The following is a 25,432-nucleotide window of genomic DNA, read 5'->3' as shown; positions in this document are numbered from 1 at the left end:
CTAAGGGCCTAAGAACATGTCAACATGACAACTATTTTGAACTGTGTTCCAACTGGAACAATGTATAGAATTATCACCTAAGTGACAATTTACACTCGTGGACCTTTAAGGTACACTATGTAAGTTTAAGTTACCTAGGTAACCTACACCCTTATGTCCGCCAGGAACAAGAAGGGTAGTAGAAGGACCCAGTATTGGTCCATATCTCACAAAGTGAGCAAGGCAAACCTCCGCACAGAGGCGGGCGCCCTGTATCCCATAAGAACTTCGAGAAAAGGATTTACCGGTAGGTATTAAAATCCTATTTTCTCTATCATTCTTATGGGATACAGAGAGTCGTTCATAACGATGGGGATATACCAAAGATATCAGAACGGGCGGGATTGTGCGGAACCTATTGCCGCAGCACCGCTTGCCCAAACTGAGTATCCTCAGTGGCCAGAGCATCAAACTTATAAAATTTGACAAAAGTGTGTTGGCCAGACCATGTGGCTGCTCTACACAATTGTAAGGCCGAAACTCCTCGGGCAGCCGCCCAGGATGTCCCCACAGAACGAGTAGAGTGAGCTTTCACCCACAGGCATAGGCAGCTTTGCTACCACATAAGCCTGTTTAATGGTTGCACATATCCATCGTGCAATAGACTGCTTGGAAGCAGGACGTCCAATCTTTTGGGCGTCATAGAGGACGAAAAGTCCATCAGTTTTGCAAATCCTTGCTGTTCTCCTGATGTATACACGGAGAATCCTTACTACGTCCAAGGACGTTGGCACCTCAGAATGAGGCCCACCAGCAGGAACCACAATTGGCTGGTTCACATGGAACGCAGACACCACTTTGGGTAGAAAACGCGGGTTAGTGCGGAATTCTGCCCTGTCCTCAAAGAATATCAAATAAGGACTCTTGCAAGTCAATGCCCCTAGCTCCGAGACCCTCCTAGCCGAAGCTAGGGCTAGTAAGACCACTGTCTTCCAAGTTAAATATTTCAGGTCAATTTCCTCCAAGGGCTCAAACCAGGAGGATTTAAGGAACTTCAGCACAACATCCAAGTCCCACGGTGGAGTAGGGGCCACAAAAGGAGGCTGTATATGCAATACTCCTTGCAGAAATGTCTGCACTTCAGGAATATTAGCCAGTTTCCTCTGGAAGAAAACAGATAATGCAGATACCTGCACTTTCAAAGAGCCTAGGCGTAGGCCTAGATCCAGACCAGCTTGAAGAAAGCTAAGAAACCTTTCCAGTTTGAACTCTGAAGGAGTAAACTTTTCCTGTTCACACCAACCCACATATCTTTTCCAGATATGGTGGTAATGTGCAGCTGTTACCGGTTTCCTTGCACTTGTCATAGTTCTGATGACTGAAGTGTGAAACCCCTTCTGAGTCAGGATCTGCCGTTCAACTTCCAGGCCGTCAAACGCAGCTGTTCCAAGGCCTGGAAGATGCACGGTCCTTGCATGAGTAGATCTCTTTGCAGGGGTAGGCGCCACGAGTCCCTTTGTAGACTTAGAAGCTCCGGGTACCACGTTCTTCGTGGCCAGTCTGGGGCCACCAGAATCACCTCGGTTCCGTCTCTTCTTATCTTCCTTAGCACCCGAGCCACTAGGGGAATCGGTGGGAAGACATACACCAGGCTGTTGAACGTCCACGGTATGGAGAGGGCGTCCACTCCTTCTGCCTGAGGGTCTCTTGCCCTCGAGAAGTACCTGGATACTTTCCAGTTGCTTCTTGATGCCATCAAGTCTACCAGTGGGGTCCCCCACCGAGCCACCAGAGAACTGAATACCTGGTGGTGTAGACTCCATTCCCCGGGGTGGAGCTCGTGGCGACTGAGGAAGTCTGCTTCCCAGTTGTCCACCCCGGGTATGAATATGGCCGAGAGCGCCTGGCAGTGACTCTCTGCCCAGGACAGGATCTTCGATGCTTCCCTCATACAGGGCCTGCTCTTGGTCCCGCCCTGTCTGTTCAGGAATGCCACAGTGGTGGCGTTGTCTGATTGGATACGGACCGCCTGACCGCTGAGGAGAGGGGCCGCCTTCAGAAGTGCGTAATACACAGCACGTAACTCCAGGTTGTTGATATGGAGGCGTGTCTCCCATAGGGTCCACTTGCCCTGAAAGGACTGACCCATGGTCACTGCCCCCCATCCCGTGAGGCTTGCATCCGTGGTGACTAAGACCCAATCCTGGATGCCAATCCGACGCCCTGCCAGCAGGTTGGGCGTGTGGAGCCACCACTGTAGTGACAGTCTGGTCCGAGATGACAACACAATACGCCGGTGCATCTGGCGGTGTGAACCGGACCACTTCCCTAGGAGATCGAGCTGGAAAATCCTGCTGTGAAACCTCCCGAATTGGAGAGCCTCGAAAGAGGCGACCATCTTTCCCAATAGGACAATGCACTGGTGCACCGTCACCTGGGGGGTCCTCAGCAAGTCTGTGACCAGCTGCTGGATGTCCAACACCTTGTCCTGTGGCAGGGACACTCTCATGAGAGCTGTGTCCATCACCATGCCCAGGAACTGGAGTCTCTGTGAAGGGATCAGAGAGGACTTTGCCAGATTCAGGAGCCAACCATGGCCCGACAGGGTCTGTATGGTAACTTGTAAGGCTGTCTGTAGTTCCTGTGGCGACCGCGCCTTTACTAGCAGGTCGTCCAAGTATGGTATCACACAGATACCCTTTTTCCTTAAAACCACCATCATCTCCGCCATCACCTTGGTGAATATGCGCGGGGCTGAGGACAAGCCGAATGGCAGTGCGCGAAACTGATAGTGCTCGTTTAGCAGCGCAAACCTCAGGTATTTCTGATGAGGGGGCCATATAGGGATGTGAAGGTAGGCGTCCTTCACATCTAAGGACGCCAAGAACTCCCCCTCCTCCAGTGCCGCTATCACGGCCCGCAAGGACTCCATCTTGAATTTGGTTACTTTCAAGAAGGGATTCAGGGATTTTAAGTTCAGAATTGGGCGTACTGACCCGTCTGGTTTTGGAACTACAAATAGGTTCGAGTAATAACCCTGCCCCCTCTCTAGGGGAGGGACCCGGGTTATAACCTTGGCCTGTACCAGCTTTTGGATTGCTTGCTGCAACACCACTTGGTCCTCTGGGGACGCTGGGAGGCCTGATTTGAAGAACCTCTGAGGTGGCTGAACTGCAAACTCCAGCTTGTAGCCGTGCGTAATAAGAGCCTGCACCCAAGAATTGAGGCACGAGGCTTCCCAAACCTGGCCGAAGAACGCCAGTCTGGCTCCCACCTCTGCCGGAGCTAATGGTGGAGCCCCACCGTCATGCTGCTGGTTTCCCTGCAGCTGCCCCGGATGGCCGCTCTGCGGTGGCCGAAGCGGAAGGCTTCCTGAATTTACCACGGGAGCCTCTTGCAGCGTTTGAACCACCCCTGGCTTTAGGGCGGAATTTACTTGCCCGAAAGGACTGCTGGGAGTGAGCCTGAAAAGGACGCTTCGGCGCCTGTGGAGTGGATGGTAGGAAAGTGGACTTTCCCGCCGTGGCTTTAGAGATTAATTCATCTAAATCACTCCCAAATAACCTGCCACCTGTGAAGGGGAGGTTTTCTACACTCCTTTTGGAGTCAGCGTCAGCTACCCACTGCCGGAGCCAGAGGGATCTGCGCCCTGACACTGCCATGGCTGAGTTACGGCCGTTAATGGCTCCTAACTCCTTCTGCGCTTCACACAGAACTTTAGCAGTGTCCTGAATATGGTGTAATTTCTCAGACACCTGTGCTACTGTCATGTCGCCCAGAAGACCTTCCTGGATCTGGGAGGCCCACGTGTATATGGACTTGGCCATATAGCAACTAGCTAATACAGGACGCTGACACGCGCCACTAGCAGTAAAAATGGACTTCAAAGTGTTTTCAACCTTTCTGTCCGTGGTGTCTTTTAGTGAAGATGACCCTGGTACTGGGAGTACCATCTTTTTGGCTAATCAAGACACAGAAGAATCAACCTCTGGTGGCTCCTCCCCCACCTTACGTCCCTCAGGATCAAAGGGAAACGTGGACTTAAACTTTTTAGCCACTTTAAACCTCATTTCTGGGTTATTCCACGCTGACTTGAATGTACTTTCCAGGTCAGCCTGCTCAGGGAAAACCACCTGTTGCTTTTTCTGAGTAGCAAAGAAGGCATCCCCTGCTGTGGATTCAGCTAAGGGAAGGTCCAACACCTCCCTGATTGCCATAATCAATGGCTCTGTGCCCCGCAGTAGTGACTGTGAAGCATCAGGCTCGTCATCACCTGCGTCTGCATCATCCACATCATCATCATCATCCCCATCGTCAGCCCCGGAATCAGGGGTTTGAGAGGGGGCCTTTCTCTTACGAGTATCCCCAGGGGTGGGAGTAATTACATCCACTCTGGCAGAGAGGATAGCCAGCTCCCTTTGTACTCTCTGGGTCTGTGCTGCAGTAGCAGTTAACTGTGTAGTCACAGTTTCAAGCATGGTTTTTATACCTGTAGCCCAGGCTGGCTCCTGTGAGCTGTCCTGTGTGCTACTTTGCTGCCCAGTTAGTTGTGGGGGGACCCCAGTACTTTGTGGGGACATGCATGGCTCACAAGTAACCTGTGATGAAGATGCTGGCACAAACTTATCACTGCACACCATACATGTAAGTTTCCTCACCATTGTGACAAACAAACAGTCTCCCCTCACACAGCGCGCACACACAGTGGATATGCAGTGTGAAATTAACCAGATAAATACTATGTGTAGCCTTATCTGATCTTGTACAGCTTAACCAGCCAGTGGGGTGGTGTACAGAGGATAATGGAGGAGACCAATACACCTGATAACCTTAGCTCTCCGATTAGAAGAGCTGGTAATACAGTACAGTAATCAATAACAGTACTTTACAGTGTAAGCAGGCAAGTGCACAAGTACACAAGCGCTGAAAACCTGAAGCTGTCTCTGCAAGCAGATTCCCTCTGATCCACACCGCTGAGGAGTGTCTGGAGCAGTACAATGGCGTTTCCAGCAGCCAGGGAAGAAGCAGGAAGCAGGTTTTGGCGCCCTCACAGAGCTGGTCTCACTCTGGGTAAGCTCCGCCCAGCGTAATGGCGCCGGAGCTTACCTGCGTTTTATACTGAGACTGACATTGGGGAATGTCCAAACCTCTTTGGTAACTGCCCTGGACAAAACAGGAACTGTACCCTGTCTCAGTGTAGGCAGGGTGTTACGCGGTCCCTGTGCAGGGCACCGCCCTACCGCCGCCATCTTGCCGCACAATAACCCGGGGACCCCACGGCGGGGGACCCCGGGGTAATACTCACCACTGACGTCTTCAGACTGGACTAGGGGTGTGCGGCGTGCCAGGGGTGTGCGCGCTGCAGCGCAATGCCCGCGGTAACATCACCCACTCAGGACGGTGGTCCTGTGGCAGGGACAGCTCGGTACCTTGAAGTGGCCAGCAGCTGAACCCTTCCCCTAGTCTCCCACGACGCAGGACTGCTGTTAAGTCCAAACAGCAGCCCCAAAATAATAAAGAAAATAAAACAGAAGATAAAACTCTCTGGAGCTCTTCCTGATCTGTGCTTCTCCTGAGGCACAGTTCTCAAACTGAAGCTAGAGGGAGGGGAGCAGAGGGGAGGAGCCAGTACACCCTGTATAAATTTTTATATGTGCCTGTCTCCTTCGGATAAGCTCTTTTCCCCATCGTTATGAACGACTCCCTGTATCCCATAAGAATGATAGAGAAAATACCATTTGGGTGCATGGCAGGACTCAGAAGGGAAGGAGTGATTTTTGGATTTTGCAGCTCAGATTCTGGTGGAATGTTGGTGGGTGCTATGTCGCATTAGCAAGACCCCCAAAACACCAATACAGTGGAACCCCCCCACAAGTGACCCCATTTTGCAAACTACACCCCTCAGGGAATTCATCTAGGGGTATAGTGTACATTTCAAACCCCCAGGGGTTTCACCAATTTTGATACAACTGGGCAGTGAAAATGAAAAATTACATTTTTTTACACAAAAATGCAGTTCTGGCTCAAAATTTTTCATTTTCATAAGGTATGAAGGAGAAAAAGCACCCCAAAATCTGTGCCCCAATTTCTCCCGAGTACGGCAATGCCTCATGTGTGACCAAAAAGTGGCAGGACTCAGAAGGGAAGGAGTGATATTTGGATTTTGCAGCACAGATTCTGGTGGAATGTTGGTGGGTGCTATGTCGCATTAGCAAGACCCCCAAAGCACCAATACAGTGGAACCCCCCCACAAGTGACCCCATTTTGCAAACTACACCCCTCAGGGAATTCATCTAGGGGTATAGTGTACATTTCAAACCCCCAGGGGTTTCACCAATTGTGATACAACTGGGCAGTGAAAATGAAAAATTACATTTTTTTTACACAAAAATGCAGTTCTGGCTCAAAATTTTTCATTTTCAGAAGGTATGAAGGAGAAAAAGCACCCCAAAATCTGTGCCCCAATTTCTCCCGAGTATGGCAATGCTTCATATGTGACCAAAAAATACCAGTTGGGTGCATGGCAGGACTCAGAAGGGAAGGAGTGATTTTTGGATTTTGCAGCTCAGATTCTGGTGGAATGAATGGTGGGTGCTATGTGGCATTAGCAAGACCCCCGAAGCACGGTGAAATGATGAACCTAATAATCCATAGATGTGTGGTATATTTTAAAACACTGCTTTATACATAGGCCGGGTTTGTCGGGGCAAGTTTCACAGTGGAAAATAGTTTCCTTTCTTATTCCCTTTTTATAGCAAACTTTGCACCTTTTTTGTGTCCTGCCCTTTCTTGCAGTGGAGGGGATTTCGTTAGGAAAATGCTGCCCTGGTACAATACGGGGGCCAGTACTAGAAGTACTGGGGCCCTCTGCCTGCTGGTTCCCAAATATTAGGCCCTTTATGACTTCCTCTTGAAAGTGCATAAATGTCCCCCTCTGGCTGGTAGAACGGAATAGCACGTAAGCGTTATACAGTGCCATCTGGATGATATACACGGCCAGCTTCTTGTACCAGATTTTTGTTTTCCGCAGGGCACTGTACGGCTTCAGTACCTGATCTGAAAGATCCACTCCGCCCATGTACCTATTGTAATCTAGGATACAATTAGGTTTTGAGGTGTGGGTACTGGTACCTCGTACAGGGATGGAGGTGGTACTGTCTCCATGAATTGTTGTCAGTATAAGGACATCCCTCTTGTCCTTATATTTGACCAACAACATATTTTCGGTGCATATTCCCCTGCTTTCACCCCTTCTCATTACTTGGGCAATGTGCGTTTTTGGGAGGCCTCTTTGGTTCTTACGCACAGTACCGCAAGCTGCTGTACCTCTTGAACCAAGGGCCTTAAACAGGGGGATGCTAGTGTAAAAGTTATCCACATAGAGGTGATAACCTTTATCCAGGAAGGGGTGCACTAAATCCCAGACAATTTTTCCACTAACACCTACGAGGGAGGGGGGGCATTCTGGCGGTTCAATTCTTGAATCCTTCCCTTCATATACCCTAAACCTGTGGGTGTACCCTGAGGTGCTTTCACACAGCTTATACATTTTTATGCCATACCTTGCCCTCTTACTGGGAAGGTACTGGCGGAATTTAACCCTTCCTTTAAAATGTATAAGGGACTCGTCAATACAAATAAATTTTTCAGGGATGTACATCTCTGCAAATTTGGCACTGAAATGATCAATGACCGGCCTGACTTTGAATAGCCGGTCAAAGGTGGGATCACCTCTGGGTGGGCACAGTGTATTATCGGTGTAATGTAAAAATTTAAGGATTATCTCAAAACGAGCCCGAGTCATGGCCATACGGTAAAATGGGGTGCTGTACAGAACATCTGTACTCCAATATTGCCTAATTTCTGGCTTTTTTACTATGCCCATATGTAACACCAGACCCCAAAACGTCATCATCTCTACTGCATCTACAGGGGTCTACCTAGCAAATGATGACGTGGGGTTTTGAGCAATAAACTGCTGGGCATATAAATTAGTTTGGTCCACCATTAAATTTATAAAATCATCAGAGAAAAATAATTTGAAAAAGTCAATTTCTCTGAGACCTGCTGAATCAAATTGGATTCCTGGGATGGCTAAAAACTCAGGAACCTGGGGCTCAAAATTGTCTGGTGGTGGGGTCCATACGGGATCAATCATTTGGGGGGGGGGTCTCAGCTGCTCTACGGGGGCGTCTTTGAGGGGGTCCCTCATCAGCAGAGGAGGAAGAGGAGCTTAAGGCGAATCCTTCAAATTCCCCGCTTGCATCACTGGCTGTGTCAGAGTCAGAGTCAGAGGCAAGCATGGCATATGCCTCCTCCGCTGAATACATTCTTCTGGATGACTGGGATGACATTTGGGATGACATTTGGGATGACATTTTTCTTTTTGTGTTTCTGTAAGTGTAATGTTTCAACACGTGTATAGTGTAGGGGGGGTACAAACTTTATTTCAACACGGGGGGTATGTAGTGTGTATGTAGTGCAGAAAAAAAAATACTTTATACAGGAATTTGATCCCAATAAAAAAAATAAAAATTGAAGGGGTTAAAAAAAAAAAAAAAAAAGGTACTGCGCCAAAAATTGAGCACAGATGTTGGTCAGTAACGTCCATCACTGAACAGCGCTCAAAGGCAACAGGACACCCACAAAAACAACGTGGGTGTAAAAACAAAAAAAAAACAATTTAAAAAAACTGCAGAAAAAAAATGATATCAACCTGTGCCAAAAATGCTGTTCAGTGATTGTACGTCACTGATCAGCGGCCACAGGACACCCACAAAAGCAACGTGGGTGTAAAAACAATTTAAAAAAAATTTCCACAGCACTCTCCAAAAAAAAAAAACAATTTAAAAAAACTGCAGAAAAAAAAATGATATCAACCCTGTGCCAAAAATGCTGTTCAGTGATTGTACGTCACTGATCAGCGCTCAGCGGCCACAGGACACCCACACAAGCAACGTTGGTGTAAAAACAAAACCCCACTGCACTCTCCAAAAAAAACAAAAACTGCAGATCAGTGATGCAGTGATGCACCACTGATTAGCAGTGAGAGGCAGCAGACACACAACCTGACAGGGTATATATATATAAAAAAAAAACCTGGACCCCCAAAAAGTTGCTGATTAATTAATTAAAACTGACCAGCACAAAAGGGGGGGCAGCAGGTGGAGCAGCAGTCAGTTGCACACGCAGCACAACCTTTGGTGCAACTGACAGGTATATATATAAAAAAAAAAAACCTGGACCCCCAAAAAGTTGCTGATCAGTTAATTAATCAGCACAATCAGCACAAAAGGGGGGGCAGCAGTCAGTTGCACAGGCAGCACAACCTTTGCTGCAACTGACAGGTATATATATAAAAAAAAACCTCTGCACCCCCAAAAAGTTGCTGATCACCTCAGATATAGTGATCAGCACAAAAGGGGGTGCAGCAGACACAAAATATAGCACTCTCTATCACTCTCTATCACTCTCTATCACTATCTGTCCCTATCTCTCACGATCTGTGACTCTATGACACTGCTGCAGCAGCACACACAGAAGTCACAAGATCCAGGAAGTATCCAGCTGCTGGCAGGACGCTACCAGCAGTGATCAGCGGTGATCAGGTAAGTTTCAGGCAAGGATCAGGTATGTATCACGACAGATTGGCACGGTGACCGCTCTGCACGCAATTCCAGACCGGAATGGCGTCTGCAGCGCAGTCACCGTTAGTTTAAATCACGCGCCTTGGCTGTGATTGGTCCGTGGGTCCCACGGACCAATCACAGCCTTGGGGGCAGGTGGGGTGAGGTGTCGTCGTCACCGATGACCCCCTCATGCCCCCTGACGCCCGGCGGTGATTGACACCTGTGTTACCGAGCGTCTGATTCGCCGGTAACACAGGAAAACGCTGTGAATGGCTGTTCACACTGAACAGCCAATCACAGCGATCGCCGACGGGGGGGCGGCATCGCAGCCCCCCCTGGGCATGCAGGGACATGTCTGCTGTCAGGGACAGCAGACATCGTCCCTCTGTCACTGCGTCTCGAGACGCAGTGGCACTTTGAAGTCATGACGTATATATACGCCATGTGTCGGGAAGTACATCCCGGCCATGACGTATATATACGTCAAATGTCGGGAAGGGGTTAACTGGCACGTTATGCTTTATTGTAAAGAAAGAACATCTTGGGGAGGGGGTGTGGAAGAGATTGGGAGATACAGATTGGTTAGGAATGATTTATATGTAACTAGTTATAAGCCAGTCAAAATAACGGCTTCTGCAATGTTCTGTTACTTTGAGCTCTTAGCACATAAAGGAGTAATTTGGTCTGTCCAGTGGCCTCTATTGGTCACTGACGGTACTTCACCTCAGAAGGGTGGAGAGTAGTTAGCCTTTAATATGTATAGATGTGAGGAGTTTGAATGGGATTCAAAGGAATAAGTAGCCAGAGAAGGAGGATGTAGAGTGTATTTTAATGATACATTCTACACACAGAGGAGTCTCAGATCTGTGAGAGCTTGCAAAATCATTTGATGATTGCCGACTATCGAATGATTTTATCCCTGCACGCAAGGCAGCAAATGGATGTTTATGCAAACCATCCATTTGCATGCCTGCGGGGGGGGGGGGGGGGGGGGGGATCGCGGCATGCGAGGGGGCTGCAGGTGGAAATTAGCAGCCTTGCAAGTCAACCAGAATAACATCCTTTGATGTTGAAATCAACAGATTATTTTAAATAATAATGAGAATGGCATGGGCAAAAAATGATGGGACCATAAACCTAATATTGGCGGTTATTCAGAACTGATCTCTGCAATCAGACAACAGCCGCCCCGCCAGAGGGAAAACCCGCCACATGCAAGGCTGCAAAAGGCGGAAAGATTGCAGATTGGCAAATAGCTGCAAATCTACTCTCGGCTCACTCGCCTTTGAATGTTTTTTTCCAGTGCGTAACCCAGAACCTACTCGGCCAGTGCGATAGAAACAGGCTGATCGGGGCTGGATTTAAGTGTGAAGTCGGTATTTGTTTCCTAGCACGGCGCCACCGATTTTGATTGTATCCATCGGGTCCGAAAAATCGGGTCGATCGCATCGCATGCCAACCAAATCGCATGCGATGTGATCGACGCGATCAACCCGATTTTTACATTGGAATCAATGTAAAATGGTCCCTGAGACCCGATTTTACATTGATTTCAATGTAAAAACCCCCCAAACCCCCCATTTTAATACTAAACCCCCCCTCATGTTGCAAATGCCCCCCCCCCCCCCCCTTGTTAACGCCACCCCACTATTGATGCCAACCCGAAACGTGGCGAGCGCAGCGGTACGCGTCCTCCGACCTTTTCATACCCCTACTATCCACGTCTGCGTGGAGTTGATTTTATATAGTGTGGCGAGCGCAGCGAGGGGACGCGGATACCTTCACAGGTATCCGCTTCCCCTCGCGGGCTTCACAGGTATCCGCGTCCCCTCGCGGGGCTCAGTGGCTCGCTGCGCTCGCCACACTATATGAAATCAACTCCACGCCGACGTGGATAGTAGGGGTATGAAAAGGTCGGAGGATGCGTAACGCCGCCGCTCGCCGCGCTTCGGGTTGGCGTCAATAGTGGGGTGGCGTTAACAATGGTGGGGGGGGGGGGGCATTAAACATAATTTTTAAGAAATTTTTTAAAAAATTAACATTGTTCCCTATGGGAAAATCGGGTTCATCGCGGCCCCTTATTAGGGGCCGCGATGGACGCGATCAACCCGATTTTGTCTTTCACAGGCAAATTAGCTGGTGATTGACACACAATCGGGTCCATCGCGTTGATTGTATGCCTTAAGTGCCTTAAACTTAAGGCATACAATCAACAAGATGGGCACCTTGCTAGGAAACAAGTACCGTGAAGTCTTACGCGCTAGAGTAGTTGCTGGTCTTAAGGAAATGTATATTAGCAGCCACCAGGGGGAGGTATGCCAGCTTCCAAACGACTAATTACTAACATGATCCAGGTGGCACTCAATAATACATAAACTATAAATGAATAAACAATGTTTAACACAATATAAAATACAAAACCTCCCTTGGGTAATAAAACTGCAGTTAATACATATATTCAGTTCTCACCACAAATGATACACATGCACATATCAAATAACACTTTAATGTTCAGGACACTGGTAAATGATAATAAATGCACAAACTATTAACCCCACCCACTGCCAAGTTCAAAAGGAGGCAATGGGCTATGGCATAATTGTTGCATAATGATCCTGTGACTTGTATGTGCCAAGCAAAGGGCGAGGTAATCCTTGTGAGGTGGTTAATAGCCACTGGCCAGCTAGTAAGTGTCTACCAGGCAGTTCTCTTCGATACAGTCTGGAAACGCAGATGTGTGCTGCACAGTCCGCTATTTAGTGGCCTGGGTGAATATTTTAAATGTAATTTTGATGTGCATAAACTATATAGATGACGCTGTGCGTACCTGACGGTCATTGGTATGGGTCAATGATCTTTCCTGCATGCAGAAAGATCGCAGACCAATCGTTAGCGATGTTTACCAATCTTTTCAGGTCTATGCACGATGAACAATATGGTAAAGCTGATTGACTGGCTCACACTCTCCTCCACCATCATTAAAGATCAATCGTTCACTATTTGATACCAAATTGTTTGTCCAGGAGTTCTGAGAAAATAGTTAACGAGATTGGATTGTTTGCTAAATCTTTCCATATGTATATACCTTAAGACTTTTACATTTAATAAAGAGACTATCTTGCATACATCACATCATGGAATGCATTGTTCTTTAACCATCCGGTGCAACACAACAATTGATAATACATTTGAATTTGCAGTGTATTTATGTAGTCTACCTAATGATCCAACAGAGGAGGGAGTAAGCCAATGGGCCTGGGTTAAGCCGTGGGCCCAGCCTCGGCCCACGGCTTAACCTCTCCCCCTCCAATCTGGCCCACCCCTCAGCCGCATCCCCAACCAAGGCCCCTGGACATGCTGGAAAATCCTCAGCTTCCCAGTAGATCGGGACTCAGCCAAAAGACTTGCTGAATATGGAAAAATGGCCTGCTGGTGCACTGCTGCGACCTGGAAGTAACTATGACCTAGATGGCTCCACTGATGGCTGCCTAGTACACTCAGCAATATGTAACCCCTCTGTCTCCCCTGTCTAGTACACTGCACAGCAGTCTGTATCTGTACTGTATACCTGTTACCTACCTAGCTGTTGCGGCGACCAGTGGCGCCGCTGATAGCTATCTAGTTGCTGTGTAGCTCGGTGGGTATATGATCATGTATATATTCCCTGTGTGATAACAGTACTGTCTCTGCTTGTATTGCCACCTACCTGGCTACTGCAAGGACCAGTGGCACCGCTGATGGCTGCCTAGGCGTTGTGCAGCTCAGCGGGTATACAGGTATGTTCCCTGTGTCTATAATCCCCAGGGTACATCTAGCGTATACCTGTATGCAAAGGCGTAACTACTATAGGTGCAGGGGGTGCAGCTGCTATGGGGCCCAGAGCTGAGAGGGGCCCACTTTGCCTGTTAAAGTATCATGTGCTGTATACATTTTTCAGCTTTAGGTGATAAATAGGGGCCCTTACAAACTTTTGCTATGGGGCCCACATGTATCTAGTTACGCCACTGCCTGTATGTGTTATGTATATCTGGGATGCGGTCATTTGGTCTACTGCATTATGGTCGACAGTCATTAGGTCGAATCCATTAGGTCGACATGCTAAAAGGTCGACATGACTCTAGGTCGACATGGGAAAAGGTTGACATGATTCTAGTTCGAAAGGTCATTAGTTCGACAGGTCATTAGTTCGACAAGGTCATTAGTTCGACATTGTCTATGTCGACATTCACAAGGTCGACATGGAGTTTTTCACTGTTTTTTGAGCCAACATGTGTCGACAGGCGGTATTTCATGCCCTACCATCCACTAGGGCGTGGTGGGAGAATAAAATAGTGTGCCGAGCGTAGCGAGGCACCGTGCCCGACGCATAGCGAGCGCAGCGAGCGATGCGAGGGGATGCAGTGCACTTTAAACTGTGTCCATGTCGACTGTGTTGACATTCAGGTAAAAAAACAGTGAAAACCCCCATGTCGACCTTGTGAATGTCGACATAGACAATGTCGAACTAATGACCTTGTCGAACTAATGACCTGTCGAACTAATGACCTTTCGACCTAGAATCATGTCGACCTTTTCCCATGTCGACCTAGAATCATGTCGACCTTTTAGCATGTCGACCTAATGGATTCGACCAAATGACTTTCTACCATAATGCAATAGACCAAATGATCCCAACCCGTATATCTGTACTGTCACTGTTTAACTGTTACCTAACTGGCTGTTGCACAGCAATCCAAATCAAATTCTTAGTATACGCAAGTATACCTGGCCAATAAAGCTGATTCTGATGCAGTAAAGTGTTTTAAAGCAACCACATTGATCCATGCAAAAAGTATTTCACCAAAGACTTACAGGTATACAAGGTCTGACACCTATTGTGATTCAGTAAAGATTTCTAAACGATCCCCACATGACACGCACAATGCATAGCACTCACCTAATCTATTGTCACTATGCAACCACAGAGGGTGGCCACCTCCTCAACTGAGCATGCCACTCCAAAATTCACATGTTCAGTGTACATGTACACACACTCTAAAGGCCCGCACACACTGGGCAATTTTGAGCTTTTAGCTCAAAGCCGTCCGCCCCCCCCCCCCCCCCTGCTGACAGTGCCGGGCAGGGGGAAAGTGGCTCAGTGTGTATGCACTGTGCGGCTTTCCCCACAGTGATGACAGTGATCATCGCTGTCCATAATAGCCCTGTGTGTATGGACCTTAAGTATATAAGGTAATAAGAGGCTAGCAATATCTAATCTCATGTTTTGTTTAATCATTGGATCAGATGCATCAACCATACAATAAAAATATACATATACAAATGCCCAAGTAAATGCGTCATTTATTATTTTTATTTTTCTGTATTTGTACCCAGTGTATCATCTTTTTATTGGCATGAAGAAGATACAAGAAGATGTATACCCAGTCTGACATTGTCAACTAGCATTGGCAAGTGCATACACACGAGGATGGTCTTTGCTAACAGAAAATGTCACTGACAACCTGCAGGAGTGCACATAGCCAGCAACATAGTGGGTACACATTAAACAATGTGTCTGATCCGCCGGATTGGGTGACATTGTCTACTGCACATGTTCTCAAACCTGGTCTGCAGAACTCCTCACAATACATATTTTGCAGATCCACCTGTGGATCTTTTAAAATGTGTCAATGAGTAATGAATGCACCTGTGCACCTGCTGGGTGACCTGGAAAACATGAACTGTGTGGGGGTCCTGAGGACTGAGTTTGTGAACCCCTGGTCTGTCCTTGCACTCTAGGGCTGCTGGAAGATGCAGGGACTCAACTCAGGAATTGTATGGGTTATACCCCTTTCACACAGAAAATTAAATACCCGGGTGAAGCAGTTCCACCCGGGAATTTCATTAAATACATGGGTCCTTTTTCTGTGTGAAAGGGCACACCCGTGTCTCCGACCCGGGAATTGACCAGGGTCGAGGACACGGGATTTATGACCCGTGTTGACCCTTTCACACAGAAGAAATACCCGTGTTATTCAGCAAATTACCGGGTAGAAATTTTCAACCCGGTAATTGTTCTTCTGTGTGAAGGGGGGTCAGGCTGCTCCCGGCAAATTGACACGGCATTTGAAATGCTGTGTATTTGCCGGGATTTTCAGACTTTTCTGTCTGAAAGGGGTATTAGTAACCTGAGCCTCTCAGTAATGGGTATGAGTAACATTGGCGTGTCCCCCTGTAAATTTCCCCCTAAGTCTCTTCCTCAGGGCTCAAGGCTATTAACCAACCAGCCCCATAACACCAAATTGTCTACTCATGTCACTGGCTGCCCCTTTTAAAGGTGCCCATACACTACTAGGGCAACTTCTCGAGGGTAGAAGTCACCTGTGATACCCCCTTGAACCTCCCGGGTGGCAGAACTACATTGGATACACACCATATGCCATCATTTTGCATACAATGTATCAGATGCAATCCCTGCCAAGCCTACAGAAAGGTTTGGCAACATCTATCGTGCAGCAGGTGCGGTTTCAATATCTCCTGATAGGCCTTGAGAAAGATATCAGGAGATCTCGAAACCGGTCAGCTACCATTACAGGAGGAAAACCAGGGGACCCATCTCTATGCCATTGCTGCAGGGACGCCTGCTGGGTTTTACATCAAGCCTTAATTGTGGACAATATTGTAGGGTGAGAGTCCTCTGTTTTAAATCTGTTTTTATCTTGAGATTTTTATAATATAACAATATTATGCTATGTATATCCCAATGTGATGATTTGAACTTGGGGAGGAGAAGCTGAATACTATCTGGTGACGTGAATGTCCATTTGTCTACCTATTATTGTAGACCACTTATTCTGGTATGAATCCCACCACCTTTTTAATTGATCGCTATATCTCTGTACTTAGCAATATTACACTATTGCATTATTTTCTTTCTCTTTGAGTGTCATTTTGAGAAAAATATTGACACAAAAAGAAGGGAAGGAAACGCTACCTTTTTCAAGCGAGTGTCTAATATATGTGTATGGTATTGTATGTTTTTTTGATAAAAAACTAAAATTCATCTATTAGAGGTTGTTCCCTACGGCTGCTCAAAGCGCACGATCCAATAGACCACAAACCCTATCCTTTTTGTCTCTTCCCTGCACAGTTTGAAATGTTTCCACTCTAGAATCCTTCAAAAATGAATTTAAGACTTCCCTGTTCTCTCAAGCATTTCACTAATATCCGTTAAGCTAGGCTTGCAATGTTAATGTAATGCTATTGAGCATACACATAGCTGATGTTCTCGATATATTGTTAATTGTGTATATCAATAACGTGCATAAGTATTGTGCATATCAATAACTTGACCTGGTCGACAGGGGGCGTGGTTCACCGTACTTTACAGTCTTTGTAATTCTACAGCTCTTTTTTTGCGGGGGCGTGGCTAGCGCAGAGTCCACCTCCTAGTGATTTTCGTCACGCTCCCCGCTTGCCTGCGTCCCCCGTCTTTCTCTGTGCGACTGCGCTGTGTCCTGCACGCACCTACGGAAACGGAAGTCGCGTTGCTGCCATTTTTATACCGGGGAAAACTCAAGTGTACGTATGTTCTCAGCTGTGCATCCGCCTAATGATGGATATATGAATAAGACTGTATTAAAAGGCAGCTGCCTGATAGATTTTGTTATCACACCGTCATATTGTAGCCTTCACACCCTGTGTTACTGCAGCTGGGAACAACAGAGACCCTTCCTGCAACAGCAGCTAATCCCGTCCATTGCAGAGAGTCGTTTACTGTACCGCACACATACCCTGCGCTCTGGGATTCAAGTGCTGTTCAGTGTACCCGTGTTTCTGCACATGTTGTTTTTATGTATGCATGGGTGAATGTGTGTATGTGTATGCGTGCTCGCTGCGTGCACTAAGGCACATGCACTAATGATCATGCATGCATTGCGCACCAATAGTATAATATTGCTGCAGAAAATAACATTGTTTTGAAGTGTTCTTATTTTTCTGATGTCTTGAGATGGTCACTGCTCCCTACGATATATCGCTGAAAAAGATCATTGCAAAGTGCACATATATTATACAGTTGCCCTACAGTAGGAATCTTTTATAAAATACTCGGAAGGATTTATCACAGATTGGAAAGAGATAAAGAACCAGCTCCTGCTGTCATTTTTCAAACACAGCCTGTACCATTGTTGTTGTTACATTTTATTTATAAGGCGCCACAAGTGTTTCGAGGTGTCGTACATAGGACATACAATAGAACAGTACAGGGAGAAAAAACTTAACATTACAATAAATAAATCATAAAAATCGGTACTTCCTCATCTTTGCGGCCAGCGCATATGCTATGGAACTTACATGGCTTCGCTCGCCACAAGTTTACTAATGGTAATAGATGATGGCATGGACACAGGAGGGTGGGGTACTTCCTTGCCGAAAATCCTTACGTAGCGGCTAACGTAACTATCGTAGCAGTGGCCACAAAGATAAGGAAGTACCCAAAAAACTAGTCCAGGTAACCAAGAGCACCCCAAGTCAATTCACACTACAGCTTAAATGTAAGTAGGGAAGGAGTAATCAGCATACTACTAGGGCCTGGTAGCCATAAATGAAGATGAGCCTTTAACAGCAGGAGAGTATGCGGGCAAAGATGGTCGCTGTGTAGGACAGAGCTGCAAGTGAAATGTGAGGAGACGAGGGGGTTGACAACATGAGGGAAGAGGGCCCTGCTCTGAGGAGCTAACAATCTAGTGGGAAGGGGCAACAGACATGATATGACACAAGCTGGTTGGTCACACACATACAATGATACTTTTTTTTTTGAGGTGTTTAATAACTGATCAGAAGGAGGGGTACATCTGGTTCTGCTAATGCTGGAATTTGAGTTCACTTATGGGCCCCTTAAAGCTGTGCTATCAGCTATATAGAGTGTACACCTAAAAACCCAGATGTTGCTTTCCTCCTGGCAACTGTTGTTCTTGTGATATAAGCTAGGTATTGGGGGCAACGGAGAACCAATAACAAATCGTAGGCTCCTCCTCTGGCTCCATTTTAAACCGCACAGACCCGATTTGCAGGGACAGTAATACTGAGTTTGTAGGGGAAGCATCTGTAAGTACAGGCATTTCTAGCCAGGGGCCCGGCTTGAGGGGCATGTTGGTAAAATACTTTTTGTAGGTTATAGTGAAGCAAGAGGTATAAAAATTAATTTGTTAAGTAAAGCAGCCATGTAATTTTTTTCAATGTTCTACAGGTTTGATTTAGTAAATTGAGCTACCAAATTCTACCATGGCTACATATAGCCTGGCAAATGAGAGACTGCGCATTTTAGAGGAAATCGAGAGAGAAATTGCTGCCGTCTTGTTGAATGCAGGTAAATTAGTTAAGGATTTAACATACTTAAAGATTTTCATCATGTTGGCCTGGTCCTTTCTGTGCCAAACCACATATCTGGACCTTCTAAATGTTATGGTCTGTACACACTGCCATAGGCAGTACCGCCGTATCCTTAATGATATCGGCGATGCTGTGAAAACAAACCACTCAAACACTGTAAACACTGACTGATATCATTAACGATATCATTCTGTGCCGTTGCCTGGGACCCACACCGAGAACAAGCAGTCACTGATGATATTGTCAGATTGGATGGAATATTCATACAATCGGGCATATTGTTATGCCTGGAGTGTGCATAGTTATGATATACTGGGTATACACTGAACGATATGCACGATGATTTTGGTATTGTGCATATCTTTCTTTCCAATCATAGTGTGTACACAGCTTTAGGATTTGAACCAGGCCGGATCCATTTCCTGACTAATGAAACCACTGAGGTCCCACCAAGCCTCCACTGACCCCAGTGAGAACTATGCTACAGAGTGTTCAGAGTTAGTTAAAGACCAGGTAAGCAGTGTTTTTTTAACTGATCCTACCAGTGGTCTTTAGTAGTTCTGGTCCTGTCTAATGGGTTACACTGTAGACTGCTGTGTTTATTCTTAAAGTTTCCATTCACTAGTCTCCCGATGGATCAGGCCGAGAAATCGGCACAAATCAGATGTGTTTGATGTCCCCCTCAGGTCCTGTGTGTGTCAGGCTTGAGCTGAACCTGCTGCCCGTCCGACCTCCAACTCAGCCCTCCTCCTAGCAGCAAGGAATACGGTCAGATGCGATACATCGCATGTGAAAGGTCTGCATGCGATTCCTCCTCCCGGGGATGTCCTGGGTGACTTGGGGTGGTCGGATGGCCCATACACTGTTGCAATACATTGTAGCATTGTATGGCTACCTTTACTCTCTGCATGTGCAGTTGTTAATGCAGGATACTGTCATTTAAAGGACCAATGAAAATTTTGGGGGTATTCAATCCAGGATCACGGCTGTCGATCCCTCCCGAAAGCGGTGATTCTGACCCATTTGCGATTTGATGGACAGCAGAACAACAGGCAGGATACAATGTCCCGTCTGCTGATTGACGCAAAGGGGCGTTGCTGCGAAAATGGCCGTGGATTGACTATCTGCGTCCGGGATCGCGGCAATCCATGGCCGTTATCGGCAGAATGGGCCCAACAGCTTCTAAAGTCGGCCTCGTTCTGCTGTGATCCCTCTTCAATGCTGTCCGTAAAGACAGCATTGAAGAGGGACCCGCCGCGCTCTCAGGAATAGTGGCGGCACATCGAATACCCCTCTAAGTCTTTTGCTGACACTCTGCCTTTTCTTCAACACTACACTACGGAACAGTTGGAGTGTAGGGATAAAGGAAAGCCACAGTTGCAGCAATGAACTGATGGGATTTCCCCCCTTTTGGTAACTTTTTTTTTTTGTAATGCTCTGCTGGAGCATTTACACAATGCATTGCTTTAGCTTTCTGATTTAGTTTATTGCTTTTCAGAAAACCCATAGATTACCAAAGCTGTGGTTATCCATGTTTTGGTACTTGTTTCCTAGCACGGCCACACGGATTAAGATCGGGGTGGTCGTGCTGAAAAAAATCGGTCGATCGCATCGCATGCGATTTGGTCGCATGCGATGCGATCGACGCGACCGACCGATTTTTGACCCGATTTTTTTCATTGAATCCAATGTAAATTGGGTCCCTGGGACCCAATTTTACATTGTATTCAATGAAAAAAATTCCCAACCCCCCCAAATTGAAGCGCGTAAACAGCAGCCCACGATAGACGCATACCCGAAGCGTGGCGAGCACAGCGAGCCCGCGAGGGGCGGCGGTACGCGTCCTCCGACCTTTTCATGCCCTACTATCCACTAGGGCGTGGAGTGAGAATAGAATAGTGTGGCGAGCGCAGCGAGCCACCGAGCCCGAAGCGTGGCGAGCGGACGCGGATACCTTCACAGGTAAACGCGTCCCTTCGCGGGCTTCACAGGTGTCCGCGTCGCCACGGACACCTGTGAAGCCCGCAAGGGGACGCGTATAACTGTGAAGGTATCCGCGTCCCCTCGCGGGGCTCACTGCGCTCGCCACGCTTCGGGCTCGGTGGCTCGCTGCGCTCGCCACACTATTCTATTCTCACTCCACGCCCTAGTGGATAGTAGGGCATGAAAAGGTCGGAGGACGCGTACCGCCGCCCCTCGCGGGCTCGCTGCGCTCGCCACGCTTCGGGTTGGCGTCTATCGTGGGGCGACGACGGGGACATCTATAATGTGAAATGGGTCATATGGACCCATTTCACATTTTTTTACATTTTTACACCATTTCAATGTTAAAAATTTTTTTAACATTGAATCCTATGCAAAAATCGGGGGCATCGCGTCGCATCGCGTCGGGACCAATGTTAATGGTCCCGACCGACGCGATGCCCCCGATATTTTACCTTTCCCGACAAGATTTCAATGTTAAAATATTTTTTAACATTGAAGTCTATGGAAATATCGGGGGCATCGCGTCGGGACCAATGTTAATGGTCCCGACCGACGCGATGCCCCCGATATTTTATCCTAGCCGGCAAAATGGACCTGATTTCAAAAGAAATCGGGTCCATCGTGGGTAATCGTGTCCCTTAAGTAAGGGACATGATTACTCACGATTGTGGCCGTGCTAGGAAACAAGTACCCATGTTTTAAATAAATCAATCGTTTATGCATTGATTTGAAGGTGGAAAACCCATCTCATAATATAATGGAATAGTATGTGTTATTCATGAATTGAATGTATGGTCCAAAATTGTCTCACAAAATTTAATATACCATAGATCTCAGAATGAAAAATAATGTAGTTTCAAGAGAGGATTTGGGTTTCTTATTTTTGATGTCTCTTCCAGGGAATGTTATCTTGGAGCTTTCCAAAGAGAAGCCAAATGAACGTATGCTAGACAGGCAGGCTGCACAGTTTACTGCCTCCATGCAGAAAGTGGAATCTGAGCTCTCTGGGCAAATACGTTATCTCACACAGGTAAGACCTCTAAGGCGGAGTATACAGTAGACATTGCTTCAGGTGATGCAATTTCGTCAACGATTTGCCTCGAACTGGCTGTTTTCCCTAACAAACGTTTTAGTACATATACACTAAATGTCATCATCTCCAAGAACTGGGAAATCCAAATCTGCCCATGTAAACTGGTCCCGGGTCAGGTGACCCATGTTACACGTTGCATTCCCGAGTGAAACCCTGATAATTACCCAGGATGGATTGCCCGGTGACCGTATTATCTCCTATCAGGGCAAGTAAACAGTATGGGTTAAATGTACTAAAGCTTATTAACCCTTTGAGTGCCAAGTGAATTTGTCAAAATAGGTGTAAATATTGCCAAGCAAACATTTTTATTCATCAGAATGACCTGTAATGCTTACCTTATATAGGAAATATAATCTTTTTTTTTTTACTCAACATTTTTTATTTGAATTTATATAACAAATGTGAGCGACGCTGGCATTTTTAGCAGATATTTTGCCTCCTCTCTCACAGATGTCAGCACTCAAAGGGTTAAAATTAAAAGGTAATGTTGCCCCTAGCAACCAATCAAATTATGTCTATTATTTCTCTATTGTAATGTAGACAATGCCAGACAGAATATGGTTGTTAGGGGCAATATCACCTATTTTCATTCTTAGAAACTTTAGTATAATTTACAGCCTTGCCCAATATTCTTTAGAAAAGTCAAACCATGCAGTCTCTGGCGCTCTTTCTGTTCCTGCTGCTGCTGAACCCTGACAGGAAAGTTCAATCCTATAATGCTTCCAAACGTAATCTAGAGGGTAAATTGAAAAAATGTAATTTTTGATAGACCCGATAGCGCTATCCCAGTGCGGACACCACAATATATTAGTGGAATGATACTTCCCTTCTTTTATTATTGGAATTCTTCGATCTTGGTAAATGTAAATTTTTCTCCCGATGATGTTTATATGAGAATAAAAGAAAACAGAGAAAAACGTTGTCTGGTATGCTTATTTATCTGTTGTCAAATAATTCAAGATTATGTAGTGAGGCTCAAAGCATACCAGACAACGTTTTTCTCTGTTTTCTTTTATTCTCATATAAACATCATCGGGAGAAAAATTTACATTTACCAAGATCGAAGAATTCCAATAATAAAAGAAGGGAAGTATCATTCCACTAATATATTGTGGTGTCCGCACTGGGATAGCGCTATCGGGTCTATCAAAAATTACATTTTTTCAATTTAGCTCTTTTAGGTCCTTCAAGGTTTGACCTATTGATATACCACAGCTGCCATCCTTAAAGAGCGCCCGAGATAGAGCCCAAACCCCCTCTGTCTTCAGTAATCTAGAGGGTATACATAAGGGTTAACTGCAGCGCTTGAAAGATATGTTTAAAAATATGTTGGATATGCAGGATTGGTCTCTAAATTTCTCCAATGGGGATTTTAAAATTATACAAACTTCACGACTTTCTTAAAAAATAACACAGTCTCTTAATTTCATAAAAAACCAACAAGTCAATGAAAATATGAAGATAAAAAAATGATCCGACAGTTCCTTATCAACAAGATGAAAAAATTGTAATCTCACCGGACCTCCTGGGGACATGCTTTTTATCTTTTATCCACAGATGTTATATATTCCCTTTTTGACAGGGCCACTGCCGCTCTCACACTGGTACTCTTCAGGACGCCGCACTGCCACTACGGCTATCCTTCAGATTTTCCCTGTGTGTCAGGATCTTAGTGGAAAAAAAGGAAAGGGGTTCTGTGAGCTAGGTGTACGGCTTCTGATGGTGCTGCTCGTACTACCCTCCTGCCTAAGCACTGCCTGTGCTCGCAGTCTGGCGGGGTTTCATGGCAGAGATGTTGTGAAAAGCCTTGTTGCTCAAAACAGAAACTCCCGGTCTGGCTCTAGATCTCTCAAAGCCACCCGGTGCCGATGGTGTCGCTAAATCACACTCCACGGCTCCGGCACTGTGTCTGGTAGCTTTCTAGAACAAGCCATGGTCTCCAGCTGCTCACCTACGCGTTTCTACCTGTAAAGGTCTTTCTCAAGGTCTATTTTTATTGACTTGTTGGTTTTTTATGGAAAAAAAAAAAAGAGACTCTTATTTTTTAAGAAAGCCATGGAGTTTGCATAATTTTGAAGTCCCCATTGGAGAGATTTAGAGACCAATCCTGCATATCCTACATATTTTTAAACATATCTTTCCAACGCTGAAGTTAACCCTTATGTATACTCTCTTGCCTAATATTCGTTACTTTAAAATAATTCCCCTGAATGACCCTGTAGTTTTTTGTACTGAGCCTTTATCCTAGTGTTTCTCAAACTGTGTCCTCAGAACCCCTAACCGTTCAGGTTTTCCAGGTCACCCAGCAGTGACACAGGTGTATGACCATCTCACATTTAAAAGACCTGGGAAACATGAACTGTTTGTGGTACTGGGGACAGAGAACCATTGTCCTATACCAATGGTGTCTGTCTTTTACACATAAACAATCTTTGATCTATATTTTCGAGCTGTCCTGCAGATTGTCGCCTAATATCTTGGCATACGTGTGTCATTGCCCAGATGTTGATTCTCTCACTGTTACTTGACCATAACTAATTGTCTGTTGGTCACAACCACCTGTTGTCTCTTACGCTATGCTAGTTTCCAAATTGCTATGTAAAATTTTAGTTTACTATAGTTTTCTCGCTCTTATCCAATTTGTTTCATATTCTCACAAAAAAGTATTATAGCGTGGAGATTGTTTAGTATGTCTTTATTATTTTTTCTTTATTTACCTATACAGGTGGCCACAGGGCAGCCACATGAAGGCTCCAGCTATAGTGCACGCAAGGATGGCACAATGGCGCTTAACAGAATTGACTATGCTCGAGTAAAGCTAGCGGAGCTGTGCAGGACGTGTGAACAGATGCTCGAGCAGCCCTGACCTGCATGACGATAAATATTGTGATGGACCTTTCAGAAAGTACATCAGGAATATTTGAATCTAAAAAAAATTTGGATACTAAACTAACTTTAGGCATGAAGGTCTCCAACATTTTCCAAAATGTTTGCCTTGCGACAGCATTCATTGGCCTGATGGGACACAGGCAAAAAACATTTGTATATATCATAAACCAGCAAGATTTTTTTTGTACTCTGTATGACAACCATATTTATATTATAAATGCCAAACTTTAATTGACATTTTGCTCGTATAATTTGCATTGCTTTATATAGTTCATTGACTAATGGGCAACTACAGTAATCCTTTTTTTCAAGCTCCTATTTTGTCTCACTTCCCAATTCATGGGGGGTATGCAATGTGCCGCCGCTATTTCCGACATGGGAAATAGTGGCGGCTCCCTATTAAATGCTGTCATTAACGACAGCATTGATGCGGGATCACGGCAGAACGGGCCCGACTTCAGAAGCTGTTGGGCCCGTTCTGCCG

General features: G+C 46.1%; 1 protein-coding gene across 2 annotated transcripts; it reads left to right on the top strand.

The window, feature by feature from the left end:
• The first annotated feature begins 13,042 nt into the window (after window positions 1-13,042).
• On the top strand, window positions 13,043-25,185 carry MED11 (mediator complex subunit 11). 2 transcript variants are annotated; one of them, XM_083179169.1, is made up of 4 exons: window positions 13,043-13,061; window positions 18,838-18,957; window positions 21,866-21,996; window positions 24,785-25,185. In XM_083179169.1, exons 2-4 carry the CDS (start codon window positions 18,873-18,875, stop codon window positions 24,923-24,925), a joined length of 357 nt encoding a protein of 118 aa, XP_083035295.1. In that variant the 5' UTR covers window positions 13,043-13,061; window positions 18,838-18,872; the 3' UTR covers window positions 24,926-25,185. The 2 variants fall into 2 exon arrangements, with proteins under 2 accessions (XP_083035295.1, XP_083035294.1); XM_083179168.1 differs by lacking the exon at window positions 13,043-13,061 and adding an exon at window positions 17,049-17,168.
• The last annotated feature ends 247 nt before the right edge of the window (window positions 25,186-25,432 follow it).

The sequence above is a fragment of the Crinia signifera genome, chromosome 1 (genome assembly GCF_055691185.1).
Source record: "Crinia signifera chromosome 1, ASM5569118v1, whole genome shotgun sequence".
Lineage (NCBI taxonomy): Eukaryota > Metazoa > Chordata > Amphibia > Anura > Myobatrachidae > Crinia > Crinia signifera.
This window is presented reverse-complemented; position numbering and strand designations above follow the sequence as displayed.